The sequence below is a fragment of the Lepidochelys olivacea genome, assembly GCF_965140295.1.
Source record: "Lepidochelys olivacea isolate rLepOli2 genome assembly, chromosome: 9".
NCBI classification, from domain to species: domain Eukaryota; kingdom Metazoa; phylum Chordata; order Testudines; family Cheloniidae; genus Lepidochelys; species Lepidochelys olivacea.
In genome coordinates, this window is record NC_140419.1 from 86,192,388 (window position 1) to 86,214,801 (window position 22,414).

The 22,414-nt window shown below is 41.6% G+C and overlaps 1 protein-coding gene across 3 annotated transcripts in view; it reads left to right on the plus strand.

Annotated features, from left to right (window-relative positions):
• The window catches only part of SMARCA1 (SNF2 related chromatin remodeling ATPase 1), a 74,372-nt gene that overhangs the window by 8,608 nt on the left and 43,350 nt on the right, over nt 1–22,414 (plus strand). For all 3 annotated transcript variants that reach the window (XR_014713168.1, XM_084640290.1, XM_084640291.1), the window contains exons 2-9: nt 969–1,055; nt 5,988–6,154; nt 6,891–6,991; nt 7,106–7,206; nt 8,623–8,802; nt 14,121–14,276; nt 14,562–14,693; nt 18,734–18,802. Coding sequence is in view for 2 of the 3 variants with exons in the window: in XM_084640290.1 (XP_084496416.1) it covers nt 969–1,055; nt 5,988–6,154; nt 6,891–6,991; nt 7,106–7,206; nt 8,623–8,802; nt 14,121–14,276; nt 14,562–14,693; nt 18,734–18,802 (993 nt within the window). In the remaining variant the exon portion in view is untranslated. The remainder of the gene's footprint in view (nt 1–968; nt 1,056–5,987; nt 6,155–6,890; nt 6,992–7,105; nt 7,207–8,622; nt 8,803–14,120; nt 14,277–14,561; nt 14,694–18,733; nt 18,803–22,414) is intronic.

Genomic DNA, 22,414 nt, shown 5'->3' on the forward strand with positions numbered 1-22,414 from the left:
CTTAGATAACTTTTGTAAAAGCCTTTTTAAAGCAATTATTTGAAATGATGCACGCCCTTTCAAAAGCACCTTTTCTAATTTTAAGATATCAAAAAGGCTAGTACTTAAACTTTTTTTTGCAGGTGAGCCTTATGTTTCAGGAGCAAAAGACATATTTTTAAAACAATTACATTCAATTGGAAAAAACCTTCCAGATAAGAATTCTTGTATCTTTCTGAATAATAGGTTGAAAGTCCATACTAGTTTCTAAACCTGCAGTCTTTACTCAGGCAAAACTCTCATTGAAGTTAGTAGAGGTTTTGTGTATGTAAAGATTGTCCAGTATTTTTGTGAATATCTACAAATTGTGTAAAGCATGAAAATGAGCTGTTGCGATCACCATGTCTTAAACAATTTGCCCTGAATTACAGACTTTTTTCCCTTATATGGCTGAGTGTGTCCCCTGGAGGGGGATCTATGAAATTTAATCTGTTTCTTGATGTGTGTGGTGGAGAGAAGTTAAGCCTTTATCTCAGACCTTGCATTGTTCTTTTGGGTGGGTAGGGGAGGAGATCAGGATCCAGCTGCCAAAAATGTAAATAGTTAGGAATTTTATATTTAGGAACAGGCTGACAATTTTGTAAGCCATGGCCTTTCCTATGGGTAAACAAACCTCCCACTCCCAGGATGAACTGAGGGATGATTTGTGAGGCGATACATAGGAAGTGATAAGGCTAATCTGAGGTTTTTATTTGGTCATGTTTGCCCTTCATTGGCTATTTCTTCATGGATTTCAGCTCCGATTAGGGTGAGATGGTACCTTTTCTTTCAGTGCTTATTTTCCATTTTGTTTGGTATGTGGGTGATCTGATTTTTTTTTTTTTAACAAAGAATTCTGATACTGTTTTTGAAGTTTGCATGCTTTTTTCAATTTGGCTTCAGTAGCTCACTGTATTGATATTAATAAATATTTAAAATTTGAATTTCAGAAAAATGATCCTCCATTTCAACTCAAACTTCCTCCCAAGGCATCTAGACCTGAAAAAGAAATTGATCCAGAATATGAAGAGAAGATGGTAAGTGTGGTTTCATAGCACAACAGATGGCTAACTTTTTGTTTTACTGAGCTAGGTAGAGACAATGGGAGGAAACAAGAAATTGCAGACAGGATGTCAGTGGGAGGGAAGGAAAATGGAATCAGAATAACAATATTAATTAAATACAATTCTTGATCTCGAAGTACATCTCTATGTGCAGGGGAATTTTCAAAGCTGAGAGATAGTGAATCATGAAACTGACTTGTTTGCCGAGGGTTGAGGTATACACTTTGAAAGCCTAAGTGGATGGGGTTTAACTTTCCACAAATCTATCCAAGATATTGCCCTCTCTGTATACTTTGTTTACCCCTATGTACGTGGACATGTATTCAGCCCTTAGGGTTTTTTGAAAGAAAGCTGGGATACATGAGATTGCAGCCAGTGTGTGTTGTGACCTAGGGAGACACATGGGCATAGTCACCCACAAGGATATGAACATCCAGAATCTAACAAGGGCAGGTGGAGGATGGACAGGACAAATGAAATGCTTGGCACACTTTTAAACTAGGTCCAGAATCTAAAATGCACATGACAAAGGGGAATTAGGTTTGGGGGAGAGAGAAAAGATATTAGTAGCATATATAATTTTTTTTTTTTGGTGTGGCCTGAGTCCATGCAAGAATTTTGTACAGATTTCAGAATGCAAAGGAAATAACTTCATAGCTCTGCATTCTTTATACACAAATTGAGAGTTTTCACTTCTTAAATGGGAGAAAAACAAGAAGCTGGTGTTTGTACACTACGTCTCTGAAAACACCACAGAATCCTAAATCTGGGCACCCTCCACAACATAACACTGCAAACTGTGATCCATCAGGTCAGGCTTAAGGAACAGAGAATGCTGGACAGGAAAGTAGAGCTAATCAGGACATTAAGGGAGAAACCCATAGCAGAACACACAAGGCCCACTCTTGAATGTCACTCACAGGGTCAGATTTTGGTGGATGCCAGTGACCAATGGCCTGCTACATTTTCATTAATGCTCTTCTAGAGAGTGGTGGAATTTGACGGAAATGCCAGATTAGATAGGAACAGGGACAGAGATCCGCTGCCAGAGAGGCTTAAGGAAATGATTGCTTGGCTGAGTGAATACTTCATTTTAAGTGCTAAGCACAGGTCAATGGTTAGAAAGAAAGTCAATGCGCTATGGTAATACAAATAACTGATCCCAAAAAGTAGCACCTGTGTTTTGCAAGGATATGTATTTTGGATCCAGTCTTCCGTAAATAGTACCCTTCTGCTGCTTGGAAGCAGAGAGGGTATATGCATCAAATAGCCTGTATTTTCAGCAGTCAGGCAATAAAGCAGTGTGATATTATTTTCCAGGGTTCACCCCTTAATATCCTCTAACCTGTAAAATTGTTGTCTATAAATCAGGTATGGCTGGCTTTGTTCCCAGTCAGCATCATCATCTGTCAGTCTGATTTAGACCTCCTGATCTTGGATTGCTTTATTTCCCTCTATTCTGTCGGTGGTGTTATCTGAGTTCGTTGGCGGTTCATTTGGCCCCTCAGACAAGGGTACTCCACTGGAGGTTGTAGTATGGTGCAGCTTACTTCCCTCTGCCTGTCTGACCAGCTCTTCTGGTTAGTGTTAGGCTGAACATGCATAGCCATGGCCCTGTCTCATTTCCTGTTGTGTCGCCCCCCACCCCCCTTTTGGGGCACCATGTTACAGCTCCCCCAAAGACAATAGGGAGGAAGCAGTCTCAGATCCCTGAACCCAGGCAGGCATTCTGATCAGCTTTTATGTAGGCTGCACGAGCTGGAGAGGAGTATCCTTGTGTCGTCCTCCCCTGTGTAGGAGGCAGGCAGAATATAGCCCTTAGTAATATATTTTTCTCATCTCTACTTAGGCAACGTTTTCAGGTATGTTAGAAGTTTATACCTCTATTTACTCACAGGACAGGCATGGGCAACAATAATACAAGTTTATCCACATCATCCTCACAGACTCCCCCAACCCTGTTCTGGAGAGACCACCTCTAGAGGTTGAGATGGTAATATAATCTCTGTACAGTTTTTAGCTTGCTCCGGTTGCCAAGTATGTAGTTTCCCAGCCCAGTTGGGCTTTTTCTAACTGACAGTTTCAGGTTATTTTTGCAGCTGTGGGTTGCGGTATTTTGGGCTATTTTGCTGCCCTGCTGCTGCTGGCCACGCCCGCTGTCAGTGTCTCACTTGCACTGTGAGTGCTGTCAGTGTCTCACTTGCACTGTCTCATTGGCAGCATGCACAGAAGATGCTGTTGCCCTTAGTCCCTCAGCCCCGCTGCCCTGCTCCACTCTTCTGCCATCTGCTCTGCAGTTGTGTTGTGCTGCCCTGTTCTCTGAGACTGTCAACAAGGAGGCCAAGAGTTGTTACAGTTATAAAGGCAGCTGATCCCTTTTGTTACCAGCTGTCATAAATATAAAGGGAAGGGTAACCATCTTTCTGTATACAGAACTATAAAGTCCTCCTGACCAGAGGCAAAACCCTTTCACCTGTAAAGGGTTAAAAAGCTAAGATAACCTCGCTGGCACCTGACCAAAATGACCAATGAGGAGAGAAGTTGCTTTCAAAGCTGGAGGGGGGCGGGAACAAAGGGTTTGGCTGTCTGTATGATGCGTTTTGCTGGGAACAGATCAGGAATGCTCTTCAGAACTCCTGTAAAAAGTTAGTAAGCAATCTAGCTAGAAATGTGTTAGATTTCCTCTTGTTTAAATGGCTGATAAATAAGCTGTGCTGAATGGAATGTATATTCCTGTTTTTGTCTCTTTTTGTAAGTTAAGGTTTTGCCTAGAGGGATTCTCTGTTTTGAATCTGATTACCCTGTAAGGTATTTATCATCCTGATTTTACAGAGGTGATTCTCTTACCTTTTTCTTTAATTAAAATTCTTCTTTTAAGAACCTGATTGCTTTTTCATTGTTCTTAAGATCCAAGGGTTTGGGTCTGTGTTCACCTATGCAAATTGGTGAGGATTTTTATCAAGCTTTCCCCAGGAAAGGGGGTGTAGGGCTTGGGGGGATATTTTGGAGGGCAGACGTTTCCAAGTGGGTGCTTCCCCTGTTCTTTGTGTAACATTTTGGTGGTGGCAGCTTTTAACCTAAGCTGGTAAGAATAAGCTTAGGGGGTCTTTCATGCAGGTCCCCACATCTGTACCCTAGAGTTCAGAGTGGGGAAGGAACCGTGACACCAGCTCATTTTTCCAAAGCCACCAAGGGTATGTCCACGCAGCCAACAGTAGCAAGCCTCCCAGCCTGGATCCATTGGGTTAGTGGGGCTCTTGCTATTGGTCTAAAAACAGCTGGAGATGAGGGTGAACCACTTTGACTGCACGTTGAAGTTGTGGCTTGGGCTGGAGCTTGGGCCCTGAAGCCTAGGCAGGGTTTCGGTCTTGAAGGCTGAGCTTCACCCCAAGCCACGACTTCACTAACTGCACGGCTATTTTTAGAGCGCTCTTGTGAGCCCAACAAACCCAAGTCTGTTGACCCTTGCTGGGAGGCTTGTTGCCCCAGGCTGTGTAGGCATATCCCAAATGTCCAAGCTAATATCACTGCTGACCTGTGCTGGATTTGAAGCAGCAAATACTCTGTATCCCATTTCTCATCCATTGAGTTATCCAGCCTCCCACAAATGTGACATTTCATTGAACTGGGGAGAGGAGAATGGAAGCATACATTTGGGGTCAGTACATTTATATGCCTTTTGTGTGTCATGTACTGTTTATGGAACATACCTCTTTAGAAAGAAATCATAAAGTGAGTGAGAGAAACTGTAGGAACAAACATCTAAAAACCTGAATTTGATTATTTTATTTGTTGGGAACGAATACTTGTGGATAACTATAAAGTGGCGTTCTAGCTACTTGCACATTGTTCATGCAGTGCAGAATAATATTGTATGTGTTTTTATATATAACCTCTTTTAAAAAAAAAAATAAATGGAGTAAACCATATGTATATGAAAACTGCTAAAATTGTGTAGGCCGGCAATAATGAAGACCTTTATACAAAAACAATTCAGTAGCTATAAATTCAAGGGGGAATAATAACTGACTATAGTGGTATCTGTATTGAGTTTTTTAGAAAGACTTGTTCTTATGTGATTGTTAAACTGTGCTTGCCATCAAGATTTGAAGAGTTTGTGTGAAACTTATATTGCCCTCCTGTGGCAAAAAGGATGTATCAGCATCTTTTCAGCTTCATTTGTGAATATTGCTATCTTGCCACCGATAGACTGCTGCTGTTTGCATCTAACAGCTACCCAGCTCTTCTTTAGAGGAAAGTTATGATACTAATTTATGTTTTTACTTTAGTATTTGAAACAAACACATATTGAGAGGTTAAAGGATTTCACAACAAAACTGTTTTAAGTTACATAATGCATAAGATTTTGTAAACACTGTTTAAGAACTGACAGGAAAATAGCATGGTGTTAGTTGCTGTCTTCTTTAAAAACTGTTATAGCTGTTATTTATAGTCTATTAAATACAGTGTAGCAGGTGTGACTCATGGACTTAAGAAACATTTGGAGCCTGAGCCTGCTCCAACTGAAGTCCAACAGAAAAATTAATTCACTTCAGTGGGAGCAGGATTGTGTATTAGTTGCTTTAGTTTTTGAAACAGCAACATATTCAAGTCAATGCAAACACTTCTCAGGTGGAATCTTGACCACAATAACTTAAATGAGGAGTTTTGCCATTGACTTGAGGGGGAGCCAGGATTTCATCCCTGGGTGTAAATAAAAAAAAAAAGTAATTTTTTGTCACTCATGTATGTAACATTTGTATGGAGTTCTCCTGCAAAGTTCACTTGCTCAGATTGCTCTGCAAGATCAGTACTGAGGTATGTAAGTTGCTTGTTTTAACAAAAATAAAATTATTGTTGGTGGGGAAAAGATGCACATTTCTTCTTTTTTGTTTTGTAACTTAGAAAACAGATCGGGCAAAAAGATTTGAATTTCTCCTGAAGCAGACGGAACTTTTTGCACATTTTATTCAGCCTGCAGCACAGAAATCTCCAACATCACCATTGAAAGTCAAATTGGGACGACCACGGATAAAGAAAGATGAAAAACAGAGTTTACTTTCAGCTGGGGAGTATGTTTTCGTATCTCTATTCTTATGTCAAAGTTCAAAGTTATTTTTTTCAAACAAATTATATATTTTTATTATCTATCTTTTAAATTGCAGTTGAAAAATTATGGCTTAAGTATGCCAGAACTCCTTGAAAAAGTAAAGTTGTAGTACTAAACAGGTGAAAGTGTGTGTGTGAGAGAGAGACTTTTCCCCCTGATTTGGGTGTTTTTTTTATATGAGGCACTTAAATATTATTTTTGAAAGTTGCTTTTTTTAAAATTGGAATAATTTTTAGAAGTCATCCAAGCAAATATTTATGGAATTGAACATTCAACTGAAACTTTTCACTTATCCTTCCGAATGGTATACTGATCAATGGTCTATTGAATGGTATACCGATCAAGTGGCAGATTGTGTAGCCATAGTCCGTGTGTACCTTATGCCCCTCTGCCCCACTCCCTGCACAGCCACCTGCAGAATTTTTGCTTCCTTCTTGCACAGTACAACCATGGCTGAGGAGGAAAGGGCTGGATTTTAGCCTAAATAATTCAGAGCTGGAATGGATATCTGGGAATAATTACTTAATGATAAACTGGTTCTGTGGAAGAGCAGGTGATAGAATATAGATTTGCTGGATCAACAGTGATTTCTATCCTAATTTACTGTTTTCTCAAAAATGTAGTCAGGGTATATTCCATTAGCTCTGTTGAAAAGCTTTAGAATCCAAACTCACGTACAAACTTTCTTCCTTCTTCAGTTATCGTCACAGACGCACGGAGCAAGAGGAAGATGAAGAGCTGCTATCTGAGAGTCGAAAAACATCTAATGTGTGTGTTCGATTTGAGGAGTCACCCTCATGTGAGTATCCATGTTGGAAGTTTTCTGTTTGTTTTGATTGATTTAAGTAAGATCTCATAAGTAGATCACAATAAAATTAAAAGATTTCTAGTTAGAGGAATCTTACATTTGCAGATGTGAAAGGAGGAACGCTAAGAGATTACCAGGTTAGAGGGTTGAACTGGATGATCTCCTTGTATGAGAATGGCGTTAATGGAATTCTGGCAGATGAAATGGTAAGCAGCAAGATTTTGGAATTTATGTAGAGTAATCATTCTGTTTTGATCTTTTTTGTGTACATATGTGACCTTCATCAGCCCAAGGACTTTCTTCATGGGTTTAAATTGCATGCTCTGTGCACAATTTCCTCTAACAGGAAGAAATACATAGAATAATAAACTTATTGAAGCAGGATATCGCTTTGTACCCTTTTGACTAGTTATTGCACACATAGTTATATGCTCATGCCTATTTTGGAGCATAACACATGCATAGTTGTCACTGGTTCTTATTCTATATACAGTTAATATGTCTTAAAAAATGAAAATGTGAATTATTCTCTCATGCTTTCCAGAAAGAAAATGCCATACAGAATTTGTTAGCTAACTTAGGATTCTGCTGTTGCTGCTAAATAAATAAATAAATCTTTTTTTCCCCTCTGCATTTGACATTTCTGATGCTCTATAATTGTTGTGCTTGATATATTTTATTTTGTGAAATGGAATTAACTTTTTTATACTATATCTTTAAAAAAACAAGTCCTCATTGAAGTTGTCAATTTCTAGGAAAACGTTTAATACCGCAAAAGTCTATGTATTATATAGGGCCAAATCCAGCTCACTTTAATCACATGAATGTCTCTATTAACTGAGTTTCTCCTGTGATTAGGGCAAACAGGATCTGGGCCGTAATATGCCTGTTTTGGTTCTTGCTTCATTTTGGATATTGACTACAGAGGCAAACATTTTTCCTGGATAGGTCCTCTTGGAGTTTGCCATCTATCCCAGTGATCTGCTTTCCCATTAACAAGTGCATAAGTTCCTAAAGTTAGCATTACACATGTGGATAGAAGAAAGAATAGATTTCTCTGGTGCTGATCTGACTCCCATTAAAGTCTTTCTATTGACTTAAATGGCAATTGTATTGGGCTGTAGGAGAGAGGATATGTTATGTTCTAGCTTCAGCAAAAGGGTCATTTTTTACTCTTTCCATCCTTTATGTGGTTAATGTACCCTTTTTGTGTAAGTAAAAAGATCATAATAGATGCAGTTTCATTAACGGTGAAATAAGTTTTTTGTGTAATTCAAACAAGAGATGCATAATATTATAGGGACTTTAATTTTTTATTAAACTTTGCTCTGAGCCATCTTGTAATTTAACATTGAAGTCCCTATAATTCATTTATATACAGTGGAACTCTTATAGTAAAACTATTTTGTTCTGTGCACAAAATGGCTGTATTCAGAATTGTAATTTGGATATTGTAATACATTGAAGCAACATGGGTTTTAATTCATCTCAAGAATAGACTTGCACTGTATGCATTTCACTGTAAGCAGTTTCAGCAGCAGCATTAAATAGCTGGAAAATAGTTTTGATGTCCTTAATGTTATGATGACACTTCATTTTAATTTTTTTCTTTGCTAATGTAGGGTCTTGGTAAAACTTTGCAAACAATAGCATTGCTAGGCTATCTGAAGCATTACCGAAACATTCCTGGACCACACATGGTCCTGGTTCCAAAATCAACTTTACACAATTGGATGAATGAATTTAAACGCTGGGTTCCATCTTTACGTGCGGTTTGTCTTATTGGAGACAAGGATGCCAGAGTAAGTGAACAACTGAAACGTATTATGCTTCGCATGTCAGAAAGTGGTGTTCCAGGAAATACAATTGTTTGAAGTAGTTTCTTTGGCTTGTGAAAAAATACTGTAGCTTTTAACCATCTAATTGTGGGGAGGTGTTTAGACGCTATGCCAATAGGTGTTATAGGAAATGCTAAAGTAGAATAACAGACAGGGATTTAACTGTAAAGAAATTGATGAACAATGTATCCCACTTGCCAAACTCCTTCCTCTGTTGATTTCACCTTTTTCTGGTGACTACTGAACTTCTGTACTCCCTTTTTCCCTTCAGCTGATTATATTCTTTACTTCTCAGCCTTGTTGTCACCTTCCCTTTGTCTCCTTTCTCTAGTGGTTGCTCTCCCCACCTTTTCTTGGCTTCCATTATTCCTTGGTCCTAATTGTAATGGGATGATGACAAGAGGAAAACTTTGGCTAATAAAGATGGAAAGATGTCTTATTTCTGTTTGACTGGTACCCAACACATGGTGATGGGCACAGTAGAAACATTTAGATTGTAGAATCTCTGAAGGGAACTGGTGGAAGAGCCATTATTTGTGTAATTTAAAACTATACTGGACAGAGTGAATTGGGTGAATTATAACAGCAGCAGCTCTGCTGTAGTTAAGATTAAGAGTTTGCTTACCGTTTAAAAGACAAGTGCTCTAAAATCCATGTGCTGACTTAGTTTGTCTTGAAATTCACTGTGCTTCATGGGGCGTGGCTTAGTTAATGCTCCAAATTTGGGGACATTTGAGCAAGGGGTTCCCAAGATAGAATCACTCTTAAAAACTACTATTTTTAAAAATTGTCTGGTTCTTCTAATTTGTGCACAGACAGATACCTGGGGCTCAAGCTATGGGTTTCCAGGCAGTCTGTCACCACAGTGACTACAGGTATGTCTGCACTTCATTGTAACCCTGTGCTGGAGCCGGGCTGAAGCCTAACTCCCCTTGTGTCTACACTGCAATTGCACTAACCCAGGGCTTTGACCCAGGATCCCAGGAACCCGAAGGGCTAGAGGTCTGGGCTTGAGTTAAGCAGGGACCCAGGGTTTGACCCTCTGTTGCTTTGTATATAGGCACAGCCCTGCTTGGTTCAGGTCCTGAGTCATCTGGAAGTATCTCACAATTCCATGTGACCACTTTTAGTCCTCTCTGTCCGAACAATCTTCAGTCCACTTTGTTGAAAAGGGAAGTCTGTTTCCTCCCGACCCCCCTTGGCAAACTGCAGCAGCTCGGGTCAGCCCATTCTCTTTTGAGCTCTGATCTGCGAGCACACTCTCAGAGAGCCTCCTGGGTTTGTAATGGAGAGCGAACCAAGAAATATCATGAAATCATAAAAAAGATAATATTGTCTGTTTGGTCACTCTCTTGAATTTTGAACTCCCTCTGTCCATCCTCAGGATGTGGGCAAGTGACAGTTGGTGTTGCCCACTCGCCCACATGTACTGGAAAAGGGCAATATTTTAAAGTGCTCTAAAATCTACACACAGACTCTGATTTTACTTTAGAAGTATTTTCAAAGAAACTAACATTAGTTAACCAGAGTGAAAATGAAAGATGGGGAAGTAATTGGGATAATGTAATCATTCTGAGCGAGATCCAAGAAAAACAAGTTGCTTGCAGTGTTGTAGCTGTACTGGTCCCAGGGTATGAGACACACAAGGTGGGTGAGATAATAGCTTTTAATGGATCAGTTTCTGCTGGTGGAAAAGCTCTGTGCATCTCGAAACTTCTTTTCCATCAACAGAGGTGGGTCTATTAAAAGCTATTACCTCACCCACCTTGTCTCTCAGAGTAAAGTAAGTCCTGGGTCACTTGTTCCAGAGACATCCTGATACACAGCCCCCAACGAGCTGTTCATAATACTTCCGTAGTCTTGTAAGTTTTTTTTTCGTTCAGAGCCTGAGGAATATGGGGAGTTGAAGCTGTGGAGGTGCTGTTGAAGTGGTGCAGGGGATGTGGAGTTTGGCAGTCTACAGAGTGGAGGCTTTACATCATTGCCGACCCTTGGTCCTTCGGGTTGTGCTCTGGCACAGCTACTGAGGATCCAGGACATCACCAGACAATGACCCTTCACAACCATTGTGCTTATGTCAGAGCTTTGATAAAGAATCGGATTTCTAAAAAAGGAGATTTTGTGTGTGTGGTTTTTTTTAAGGTCCCTCGATAAATAGAGGATTGTCCTCAAAAAAGGACCCTTGATCTCTGAAAGCTCAGAAGCAGTGACAAAGTAGATCCATAACTGGGGAACTTAAGCACTTTCTCCTATAGTGACATACTTAAGGGGAAGGGAAGTGGAGCCACCTGGTCCCTCCCCCACAGTTCCTCCTCTATGGCTCCCCTTTCCTCCACTGCATCCCGACTGGCAAATTAACCCAGAAATCATCATTTTCTTTATGCTGTGTCCAGCAGTGGAGAAGGGGCATCAGCTTCACCCTTCCCCCGATGCCATTGTCTGTGGAGAAAAAGGAGAGGCCAGAGCTGTGCAGAAAAGAGAAGAGTTTATATCTGGGTATGGGGTATCTCCCAACCCTTCACACATTCATATCACCTATTTCTGTCCCCCACTTCAAAATGTGACCCACAGTGATTAGACTGGAATGGGGAGCTGAGAATAAGCATGTTGAGTGCATGGCATGTGATCAGTACTGAGGTGGAATGGGGGGCTGAGAACAGGCATGCTTGAACATGCTCCAAGCACACACTGCTAAGACCAGAGTCAGGGCTTGGGAGCTGAGAACAGGCAAACTTGGTGCAGGGCAGAGGCCCACAAGTGCTGAAACTGTGGGAAAGGGGATGAGAATACCCACTCGTGAATTGGAGCAATTCATACCTCTAAAACTATTGTTGCAGGTTGTATTCACTTCTATGAGAAGTTCTTATTCGGCTGAGAATGTTTCACTGACTGGAAGGACTGTTTCATATATGTCTCTGCCTCCTGTGCTGCAAATGCATGTGGACAGCCCCTTCCCCATACATTAGGCCCAGATTTGGGGTAGGGACTCTGCATCTTCACCTTTGGGCTCCTTCCTGCCTCCATCTGCTGCAGGCACTCTTCACAGCCTCACTATCATGCCACCTCCCCATCACCCCTCCAAGCTTGCCAGGGACCTAGAATGATGATTAGGTGTGGGGGGTCTTGGAATAGGGGTGCTCAGATCAGCAGGAGGTGTGGGGATGGTCAGAGTAATGGATACGATGGAGGAGATGGAGCAGCATCCGAGTAGTGCTAGGAGAATCTGAGAAGTTGGGGGGACGTGGAGAGTCGTAGTACAGCGTGTGTGATGGTTGGGGGAGTGTTTGTAGCAGCACAAGGTAGAGCGGGGTGGGAAGGAGGGGGTCTGAGTTGATCAGTGATGGGGGGGGGGGCGGCTGCATCTGTGCCCTCCCGTAGCTATCCCTCCTTTCAAAAAAAAAGTCCCATGGATTCATGCTAGTGTCCCTGCACTGTACCTGCATCCTTTCCCTAGCTCTTTAACCAGCAGATCCCATGTGGAAATCTGACTCTGAGGGGAAGAGGGCTGAGAGGGAAGAACTGAGCTATGCTGGAGAGGTAGAAAGATTAGATGATGCAGGGGCAGTGAAGGAGCTATCATGCAGCCAGTGCATTCTGTGGCAGGATTAATGGTGGCCAAGGAGCTGAAGACCGTGGGGGGCGGGAGGGGGGAGAATTATGGGTGGGCAGGGGCTGCTGAGAAATTAAATGTTCCAAAGTTTCACTAGTGCAGTGTTAAGGCTGCCCAGTGGTGCCTGGTGCCCCTCCAGAATACGGAGTGTGACTGAACTTAATTCTCTGAAAGCCTGGAAATACAAAGATAAGGTACATGCCTTCCCTGCAGTGCAACCTCTTTGTGCAGTGCCCCAACATGCCACTAACACACATGCTAGCACTCCTACCTTTACAAATGTCATGGAAAACCTTGGGCATAGAGCACATGAGCACTGCAGGACTAAGTTTGCTATGCTTGACATTAGACAGAAGCTGCCTGTACTCCAGTACCGAGCCTACCCCACACAAACTACTCCATGCTTGTACAATATTACTGCCATTTTGCTCTTGTCCTGCAGATTGCTTTTGAGACAGTATATTCATTTTGCCTTGCCTTCACTTAACTCTGGCTAAGCCCTGGCTAAGCCCTGGAGTACGCTACCAGACTGCTGGCAGTCCCCATGACAAGAAGACCCTGTGTACCTCTGCAGATATAACCTCCAAAATTCAATGGGGCATGCTTGGTGTCTTAAGGTACACATGCGCCTCTTGTCATGAACCAGTCACAGCTTTGCATACTAGCTCCAACCAATCGCTCCACCACTAAATGCAGCTACAGCGAATGCAGGTGGAGTGTGTGCAGACAGTGTCGTAATTCAGATCTCTAGAACATAACACAAACACAGCACATGTTTAGCCCTTCCTAATGTCTGTGTATTACAGATTTTAAGGATACAGGGGACCATTAGGTCTTCTAGTCTGACCTTATTAACACAGGCCATAGAATTTCATCCAGCTCTTTCTGTATTGAGTCTAATAACTTGTTTGATTAAAGCAGATCTTCCAGAAAGGCATCCAGTCTTAATCTGAAGATTGTGAGAGAGAGAATCTCCATTTCCCTTGGCAATTTGTTAATCTTTGCACCTCTATAATGGAACCGTGGCTATTGCCAGCCCTCAAGTGTGTGTATGGGGGCAGGGGGTACAGTTAAAGCTGCAGGTAGCTAAAGTTGCATTGCAGGATGTCATGTATCTTAACGGTGTGTCCTGGTTTACATTTGTGTTGCTTTACCTCTTTTTATTTCCTGGTTTTCAGGGGTTTAAGTTTAGCATCCACATTCTAGAAATGCACAAGACATTACTGGGCAACCTTAGCTCTACATTAACCCAATATTTGGGCATTTAATATACAACATGGTTGAAAACACTCCTTCACGTGTCTCTGAAGGGGATGTCTTAGTTAACTATTTCACTGCTGATCACTTAACAGGAAATATTTATTTTAAAAATACATAGTTATGCTTAAGAATAAACACCCACTGAGGTGAATGGGGACGATTTATGCCTTTCGTCTTAACTCCAGCTGCTGATCAGTTTATGCCCTGAAACATAGATTGGAAGCCTTTGTTGTTTGACTTGAATTAGTGTAACTCTAGGTATTCTTTTTCATATGTGGTTAATCTTTTATTTTTTTTACTCGTTAACCTTTTGTTTCAATAATATTGGCAGACATAAGGGGCAGAGAGCTCCAGATAAGTTATGCTCGCTGTTGTTACTTAATATCTATTAATTAATATTATTTTACATTAGGCTGCTTTTATCCGTGATGTTATGATGCCTGGAGAGTGGGATGTTTGCGTTACCTCATATGAAATGGTAATTAAGGAGAAATCTGTTTTCAAAAAGTTTAACTGGAGATACTTGGTGATAGATGAAGCCCACAGAATAAAGAATGAAAAATCTAAGGTAAACTTCAATTTCAGTATTTTCGTAACCTTTGCTTGAGCATTTTGTAGCAAAATATTTTTAGATTTTAAATGTTAGATTATATTCTAGTCCTATTCAAATCCTTCCTGAAGGTCGTTTTTTGAAAATAATAGTTTGATCTTCTGGGGCTTGAATTTCAGAGGTACTGAGCACATGGCGCTCTCAAAGACTTCAGTTGAAGTGATGGGTGCTCAGGATTTTTGAAAATCTGTCCCTTATGTGTTTAAGCCACAGATAACAAATGCTGTTTGTTATTTTTCCTAGCTCTCTGAGATTGTACGTGAGTTCAAGACAACAAATAGGTTGCTGCTGACAGGAACTCCTTTACAGAACAACCTCCATGAACTGTGGGCATTACTCAACTTTCTTTTACCTGATGTCTTCAATTCTGCAGATGTAAGCTGGGGCCTGATATATATTTTCGCTAGCATAATTCTGATGATATATCCTGCAGAGAGGATGAATTACCCAGTGGTTAGAGTGGCCTTGGACTTGAGATATGCAGATTCAATCCCTTCATTTTATCACAGGCTTCCTGTGTAACCATGGGCAAATCTTAGGGCTTGTCTACACTACCTGCTGGATCGGCGGGCAGCGATCGATCCAGTGGGGGGTCAATTTATCACGTCTAGTATAGATGCAATAAATTGATCACTGAGCGCTCTCCTGTCGAGTCTGGTACTCCACCAGCATGAGAAGCGCAAGTGGAGTTGACGGGAGAGTGTCTGCTGTCAACTTACCGCAGTGAAATCACTGTGGTAAGTAGATTTAAGTACATGGACTTCAGCTATGCTATTCACATAGCTGAAGTTGCGTATCTTAGATCAACCCTGCGCAGTAGTGTAGAGAAGCCCTCAGTCTTTTTGTGCCTCAGTTCCCTAATTCCCAGTGGTGTTGAGAAGATAAATACATTAAAGGTTACGAGGTGCTCAGACACTATGGTAGTGGGTGCCATATAAATATGAGATAAATATTTTTAAAAATCATGGATACAGTGTGTCTCTACTACCTATCATTTTAATTCTGGGTAGAGCCAGTTGAAATTCTTCCTTGCAGAAAGGTTTCATATGGTAAAATACAGTTCTCTCTTTATTCTTAGAGTGAACAGACTGAATTTTTCATGCCAGTTTAATACTGTCAAAATCCACATTTTGGTAGTTTATTTGCAAACTGAGGGCCCAGTTCTGCAAATGCTCAGCTTTTGGCTAGACTAGGATTTAAAGGTGTGATGTTGGTTAACACATGTGAACCAGCACATTTTAAAACTGTCTTGTCTACACTAGACTTTTAAGACATTTCAGGTAGCATGTGTTAGTTAACACCTTTAAATCCTAGTCTGGACAAGGCTTTAGGGCCTGTTTTCCTAAGATTTTGCTTCTTGTGCTACACTTACACCATGCAAAGTGGGTGTAAAATGCTGCTAAATTAAAGTGGATAAACTTAAACTGATTTAATCCTTACTTATATCACTGTTACTTATAAATGTGAGTTAAACCAAGTTGTGAGTCTATGCTGAACATATAATTTGCACAGTAAACTTTATGCTTTTTCACTTAGAATTTACACGTTTTCCTTTCACTACCTCTTCCCTTTGCTTTTTTTCTATCACTCTACTCATCTTGTTGCTTTGATTCAGTTACTTCCATTCTTCTTGCTTCATGTCTCTATCTGATCTCACTTTTTATGGTCCAATTCCCTTGTCTCTTCCCCTGCTTTTCATTATGCAACCTGACTTGATGCACTATGATAGGCACTCAGATGTTACAGTGGTAGGCCTGGTATAAAATCCAGGAGGGAAAAGAGTAGGCACTTCTGTTAAAAAGAGGTTCTATGTTTTACCAGTGAAGTTATTCAATTGGCTTTAAAGTTTATGGATGCTGTTAAACTTGCCGAGAGCAATGGCCTGTGTCTTCTCTCACTGGTGTAACTCCATTGACTTCATTTTTACATGACAGCGAGAGAATGTCAACAATAATGTAATGAGATTTAACACCCTTGTAGGGGAAAAATGCTAAAGGGAACACCCCCCTCCCTCGCCCCTCCCCGTAGAACTTCAAAAAGGGGAAGCTGGTTAAACAGAAATTTAAAAGACCGTCACAAGGGCGATATGTCTGCAAACTGTGAGGAGACTATTTAAGAACACTATAATAAAGGCTCAAATTTAAACATATACCCCAAATAAAAACCAGTAAGAGGACCCAAAAAATGCCATCATGGCTAAACAGCAGAGTAAAACAGGTGATGAGCGGCAAAAATGCATTTTTAAAAATTGGAAGTCAAATCCTAATGCGGAAAATAGAAAGGAGCATAAACTCTGGAAAGCAAGTGTAAAAGTAGAATCATAGAATATCAGGGTTGGAAGGGACCTCAGGAGGTCATCTAGTCCAACCCCCTGCTCAAAAGCAGGACCCATCCCAATTAATTAGGCAGGCCAAAACAGAATTGGAAGAGCAACTAGCAAAAGACACAAACTAACAGCAAATTTCGTTTTAAGTACATTATCAGCAGGAAGCTTGCCAAACAGTCAGTGGGGCCACTGGACGATTGAGATGTTAAAGGAGCACTCAAGAAAGACAAGGCTGTTACGGAGAAGCTAAATGAATTCTTGCATCAGTCTTTGCTGCGAAGGATGTGAGGGAGATCCCCACACCTGTGCCATTCTTTTAAGGTTACAAATCTGAGGAACTGTCCCAGATTCAGGTGTCAATAGAGGCAGTCTTGAAACAAATTGATAAATGTAACAGTGATATGTCACCAGTACTGGATGATATCCACCCAAAAGTTCTGAAGGAACTCAAATATGAAATTGCAGAACTACTAACTGTGTTATTTAATCTACTACTTAAATCTGCCTCTGTAACATATAACTGGAGGGTAGCTAGTGTTATGCCAATTTAAAAAAAGTCTCCAGAGGTGATCCTGACAATTACAGGCCAGTAAGCCTAACTTCAGTACCTGACAAACTGGTTGAAACAATACTAAAGAACTGAATTTTCGGACACGTAGATGAACATGATATATTGGGGAAGAGTCAACACAGCTTTTGTAAAGGAAAATCATACCTTATCAATGTATTAGAATTCTTTGAAGTAGTCAACAAGCATGTAGACAAAGACGATCCAGTGAATGTAGTTTACTTGGACTTCCAGAAAGCCTTTGACAAGGTCCCTCACCAAAAGATCTTAATTGAAGTAAGTAGACATGGAATAAGAGGGAAAGTTCTGTCATAGATTTGTAATTGGTTAAAAGGTCGGGGGGGCAAGGGATAGGACTAAACGGTCAGCTTTCACAAGGGAAAGAGGTAAATAGCAAGGTCTCCCAGGGATCTGTAGTAGGACCAGTGCTGTTCAATATATTCATAAAATGATCTGGAAAAAGGGGTGAACTGTGATGTGGCCAAACTTGTGGATGATATAAAATTACTCGGGATAGTTAAGTCCAAAGCTGACTGAGAAGAGTTACAAAGGGATATTACAAAACTGGGTGACTGGTCAAGAAAATGGCAGACGATATTCAATATTGATAAATGCAAAGTAATGCACATTGGAAAACCATATTCCCGACTATATGTACAAAATGATGAAGCCCAATTAGCTGTTACCACTCAAGACAGATCTTGGAGTCTTCATGGATACTTCCCTGAAAATATCTGTTCAATGTATAGCCGCAGTCAAAAAAGCTAACAATGTTAGGAACCTTTGAGAAAGGGATAGATAATAAAACAGAAAATATAATACCACTATATAAATTCATGGTATGTCCACACCTTGAATACTGCATGCAGTTCTAATGGACTTATCTCATAAAAGGTGCAGAGAAGGGCAACAAAAGTTATTAGGGGCATGGAACAGCTTCCATGTAAGGAGATTTGCTTGAAAAGAGACTGGGGGGAGGGTATAGTAGAGGTCTATAAAATCATGAATGACATGGAGAAAATGAATAGGGAAGTGTGTTGTTTGGCCCTTCATGTAACTCAAGAACCAGGTGTCACCCAATGACATTAATAGGCAGCAGGTTTAAAGTGAACATAAGGAAGTACTACTTCACACAACACATAGTCAATCTGTGGAACTTGTGGCCATGGGATGTTGTGAAAGCCAAAAACCTAACTGGGTTAAAAAAAGAATTGGATAAGTTCATGGATGATAGGTCCATCAATGACTATTAACTAAGCTGGTCAGGGACGCGACCCCAGACTCTGGGTATCCCAAAACCTTCAAGTGCTAGGAGCTAGGACTAGACGACTGGAGATGGATTGCTGAAATTGTCCTTATTCTGCTCAGTCTCAAGCATCTTGCCACTGTCAGAGAGAGGATACTGGTCTATATGGACTATTGGTCTGACCGAGTATGGCTGTTCTTATGTTCGCATGTGTGTCTGTTATTGAAAGTAAAGATGAAACTGTACATGCTAACAATAATTTGTTTTTCCTGCAGGACTTTGACTCATGGTTTGATACTAAAAATTGTCTTGGTGATCAAAAACTTGTAGAAAGACTTCATGCAGTAAGTAATAGCAGCGATGGTAATATATTATTGCTACAAAATAACTTTAAAACAAAAGTCTAATTCTTGTCTCTTATTTCTCCTCAAATTATGATAAAATGCATTGTGGTAAATGTATATAAATATTTGTATTCTCATTAATTTTAGAATTAGCATATATTTATATTGTTTTTACAGTAGTATCTGCCATAATTTCTATGTCAAATATCTATCAGCATTTCTGTTAGTTTTTCCAAATTTTTATCTTTTATAACATTACTGTTTGCAATAGAAACATCAAAGCTTATTAATCCATAAATAAACTAAGAATTGCAAGGAGTTTTGAAACTATTAATCATGTTGAATTACTGACGTGCTGCATTGACACTAGGGTGAAATCAAGACAGAATTTCAGTTTTATCTGTGAATATTGTGGTTCGTTTAGAATCAAGATTTTAATAATTTTCTTTAGTGTATTAATAGAGGATATTAAAAAAAAAAAAAGGAAGAGTTCACAACCGGGACTTTGGAGCGGAGCCCGGAGCTGGAGTGCGGAGCACAGCTCCAAAGCCCTGTTCACAACACTTCTATTGTTGAAATTCTATCGTAAGAAATCTTGCTGTTCAGCTCTAATACAGTTACAATGGTATTTTTATTTGATTAGATCTGAGTAACTAGATGTTTAAAAACCCATGGCTCAGATAATTGAAAGAAGGGTCATCCGCTCAAAGGTCTTATGCTTCTTCACTGGCTCAGGGCCTTGGTGCCCCTCCCTCTTCTCCCCACTCTGATGTTGGAGCTGAGTTACCAAAGACTCACCCTGATTGCAGTTGACACAAATGTCTGTAGGGGAGGCTCTGGAGGAGGGGGAAATAATATAACCTGAGGGCTCTCTTGGGAGCCAAAATGAGGAGGACCGTGTTCATCTTCCCTCAACTCTGTCCTTGTCCTCATCCTACCCGCTCTTCTCCCTGACCTGTCCAGTTCCCACTCTGTCTCTAAATGTAGACCTTGAATCCAGAGAGAGGCAGCATCTGCAGTGTTGATCTGAGGGGATGATCTGAACTGATACGTTAGGAAGCATAAGTTCCAGTGTAATGCCTGGGCTGTAGTAACTTATGTATTTCTGATTTAGAATAGTGTATTTTTGGATGTGCCTATTTAGTTGAAAAGAGAAGCCCCTCGTTACATTTTATTCACTCCTTAGATACATAATTCTGAATAAAGTAGAGCCTCACCAGTGAGCACTAGTGAAGGGAACCAGCAGAATAAATTAGTCACATCAGCATGTCTGTGAATGTTGGAGTGATCATTGTGGGGCAATCCACCCTTGGCCCTGTCCCTCTCGTTGACTAAGCCATGAGAAAAGGCTACTTAAATTGCTGCTATTCTTTCTCCTGCCTGTGGCTACATGGATGGATGTGGGGCCAGATTCCGTCTGTGGCTGTGGGAGTAAAGAGGAACTATCTCACTGAGGCCATATCTACACTATGAAAGTACTCAGATTTTATGGAAGTCGATTTTTGGGAACAGATTTTATGAAGTCGATTGCATGCGTCCATACGAAGCACATTAATTCGGCGGTGTGCATCCACAGTACCGTGGCAAGCGTCAACATTTTGAGCGGTGCACTGTAGGTAGCTATCCCACAGTTCCCGCAGTCCCCACTGCCCATTGGAATTCTAGGCTGAGCTCCCAGTGTCTGATGGGGCCAAAAATTTGTCGCGGGTGGTTATGGGTAAATGTCGTCAGTCAACCCTCCCTCCCTCCATGAAAGCAACAGCAGACAATCATTTTGCGCCCTTTTCCCTGGACTGCCCAAGCAGACGCCATAGCACAGCAAGCATGGAGCCCGTTCAGCTCACTGCAGCAGTTATGACCATTGTAAACCCCATACGCATTATCGTGCAGTTTATGCAGAACGAGCACTTGAAAAACCAGGCAAGGAGGCGACAGAAGCGCGGTGATGAGGACACGAACACAGATTTCTCTAAAACTGCAGTCCCCAGCAATTTGGAGATCATGGTGTTACTGGGGCAGGCTCATGCCGTGGGATGCCGATTGTGGGCCTGGGAAACAAGCACAGAGTGGTGGGACCACATAGTGTTGCAGGTTTGGGATGATTCCCAGTGGCTCCGAAACTTTCGCATGCGTAAAGGCACTTTTTTGGAACTTTGACTTGCTTTTCCCTGCCCTGAAGCGCAAGAATACCAGGATGAGAGCAGCCCTCACAGTTCACAAGCGAGCGGCAATAGCCCTGTGGAAGCTTGCAACGCCAGACAGCTACCGGTCAGTCGGTAATCAATTTGGAATGGACAAATCTACTGTGGGGGTTGCTGTGATGCAAGTAGCCAACGCAATCATTGAGCTGCTGCTAGCAAAGGTAGTGATTCTGGGAAATGTGCCGGTCATACTAGATGGCTTTGCTGCAATGGGATTCCCTAACTGTGGTGGGGCTATAGACAGAACGCATATCCCTATCTTGGGACCGGACCACCAGGGCAGCCAGTACATAAATTGCAAGGGGTACTTTTCAATGGTGCTGCAAGCACTGGTGGATCACAAGGAACGTTTCACCAACATCAACGTGGGATGGCCGGGAAAGGTTCATGACGCTCGTGTCTTCAGGAACTCTGGTCTGTTTAAATGGCTGCAGGAAGGGATTTACTTCCCAGACCAGAAAATAACTGTTGGGGAAGTTGAAAATGCCTATAGTTTTCCTTGGGGACCCAGCCTACCCCTTAATGCCCTGGCTCGTGAAGCTGTACACAGGCTCTGTGGACAGTAGTAAGGGGCTGTTCAACTACAGGCTGAGCAAGTGCAGAATGGTGGTAGAGTGTGCATTTGGACGTTTAAAGGGTCGCTGGCACAGTTTACTGAGTCGCTCAGACCTCAGTGAAACCAATATTCCCATTGTTATTGCTGCTTGCTCTGTGCTCCACAATCTCTGTGAGAATAAAGGGGAGACGTTTATGGCGGGGTGGGAGGTTGATGCAAATCGCCTGGCCACTGATTACACGCAGCCAGACACCACGGCAGTTAGAAGAGCACAGCAGGAAGTGCTGCACATCAGAGAAGCTTTGAAAACCTGTTTCATGACTGGCCAGGGTACTGTGTGACAGTTCTGTTTGTTTCTCCTTGATGAAAACCTGCCCCCTTGGTTGCCTCTAAATTCCCTGTAAGCCACCTGTCCTCCCCCCTTAGATCACAGCTTGCTTGCAAAGGAAATAAAGTCACTATCTTTTAAAAAAGTGTATTCTTTATTAATTGATTATAAAAATAGGGAGATAACTCACAAGGTAGCCCAGGTGGGGTGTGGGAGGAGGGTAGGAGGGAAGGAAAAGGCCACTTCAAAACTTCTTGAATGACAGCCTTCTGTTGCTTGGGCTGTCCACTAGGGTGGAGTGGTTGGTGCCCAGAGCCTCCCTCCCCGCGTTCTTGGGCGTCTGATGAGGACGCTATGGAACTTGGGGAGGAGGGAGGGCAGTTAAACAGGGGCTGCAGCGGCAGTCTGTGATCCTGCTGCCGTTCATGAACCTCCACCAGACGCTGGAGCATGTCCGTTTGATCCCACAATAGCCCCAGCGTTGCCTCATGCCTCCTCTGATCTTCCTGCCGCCACCTCTCCTCCTG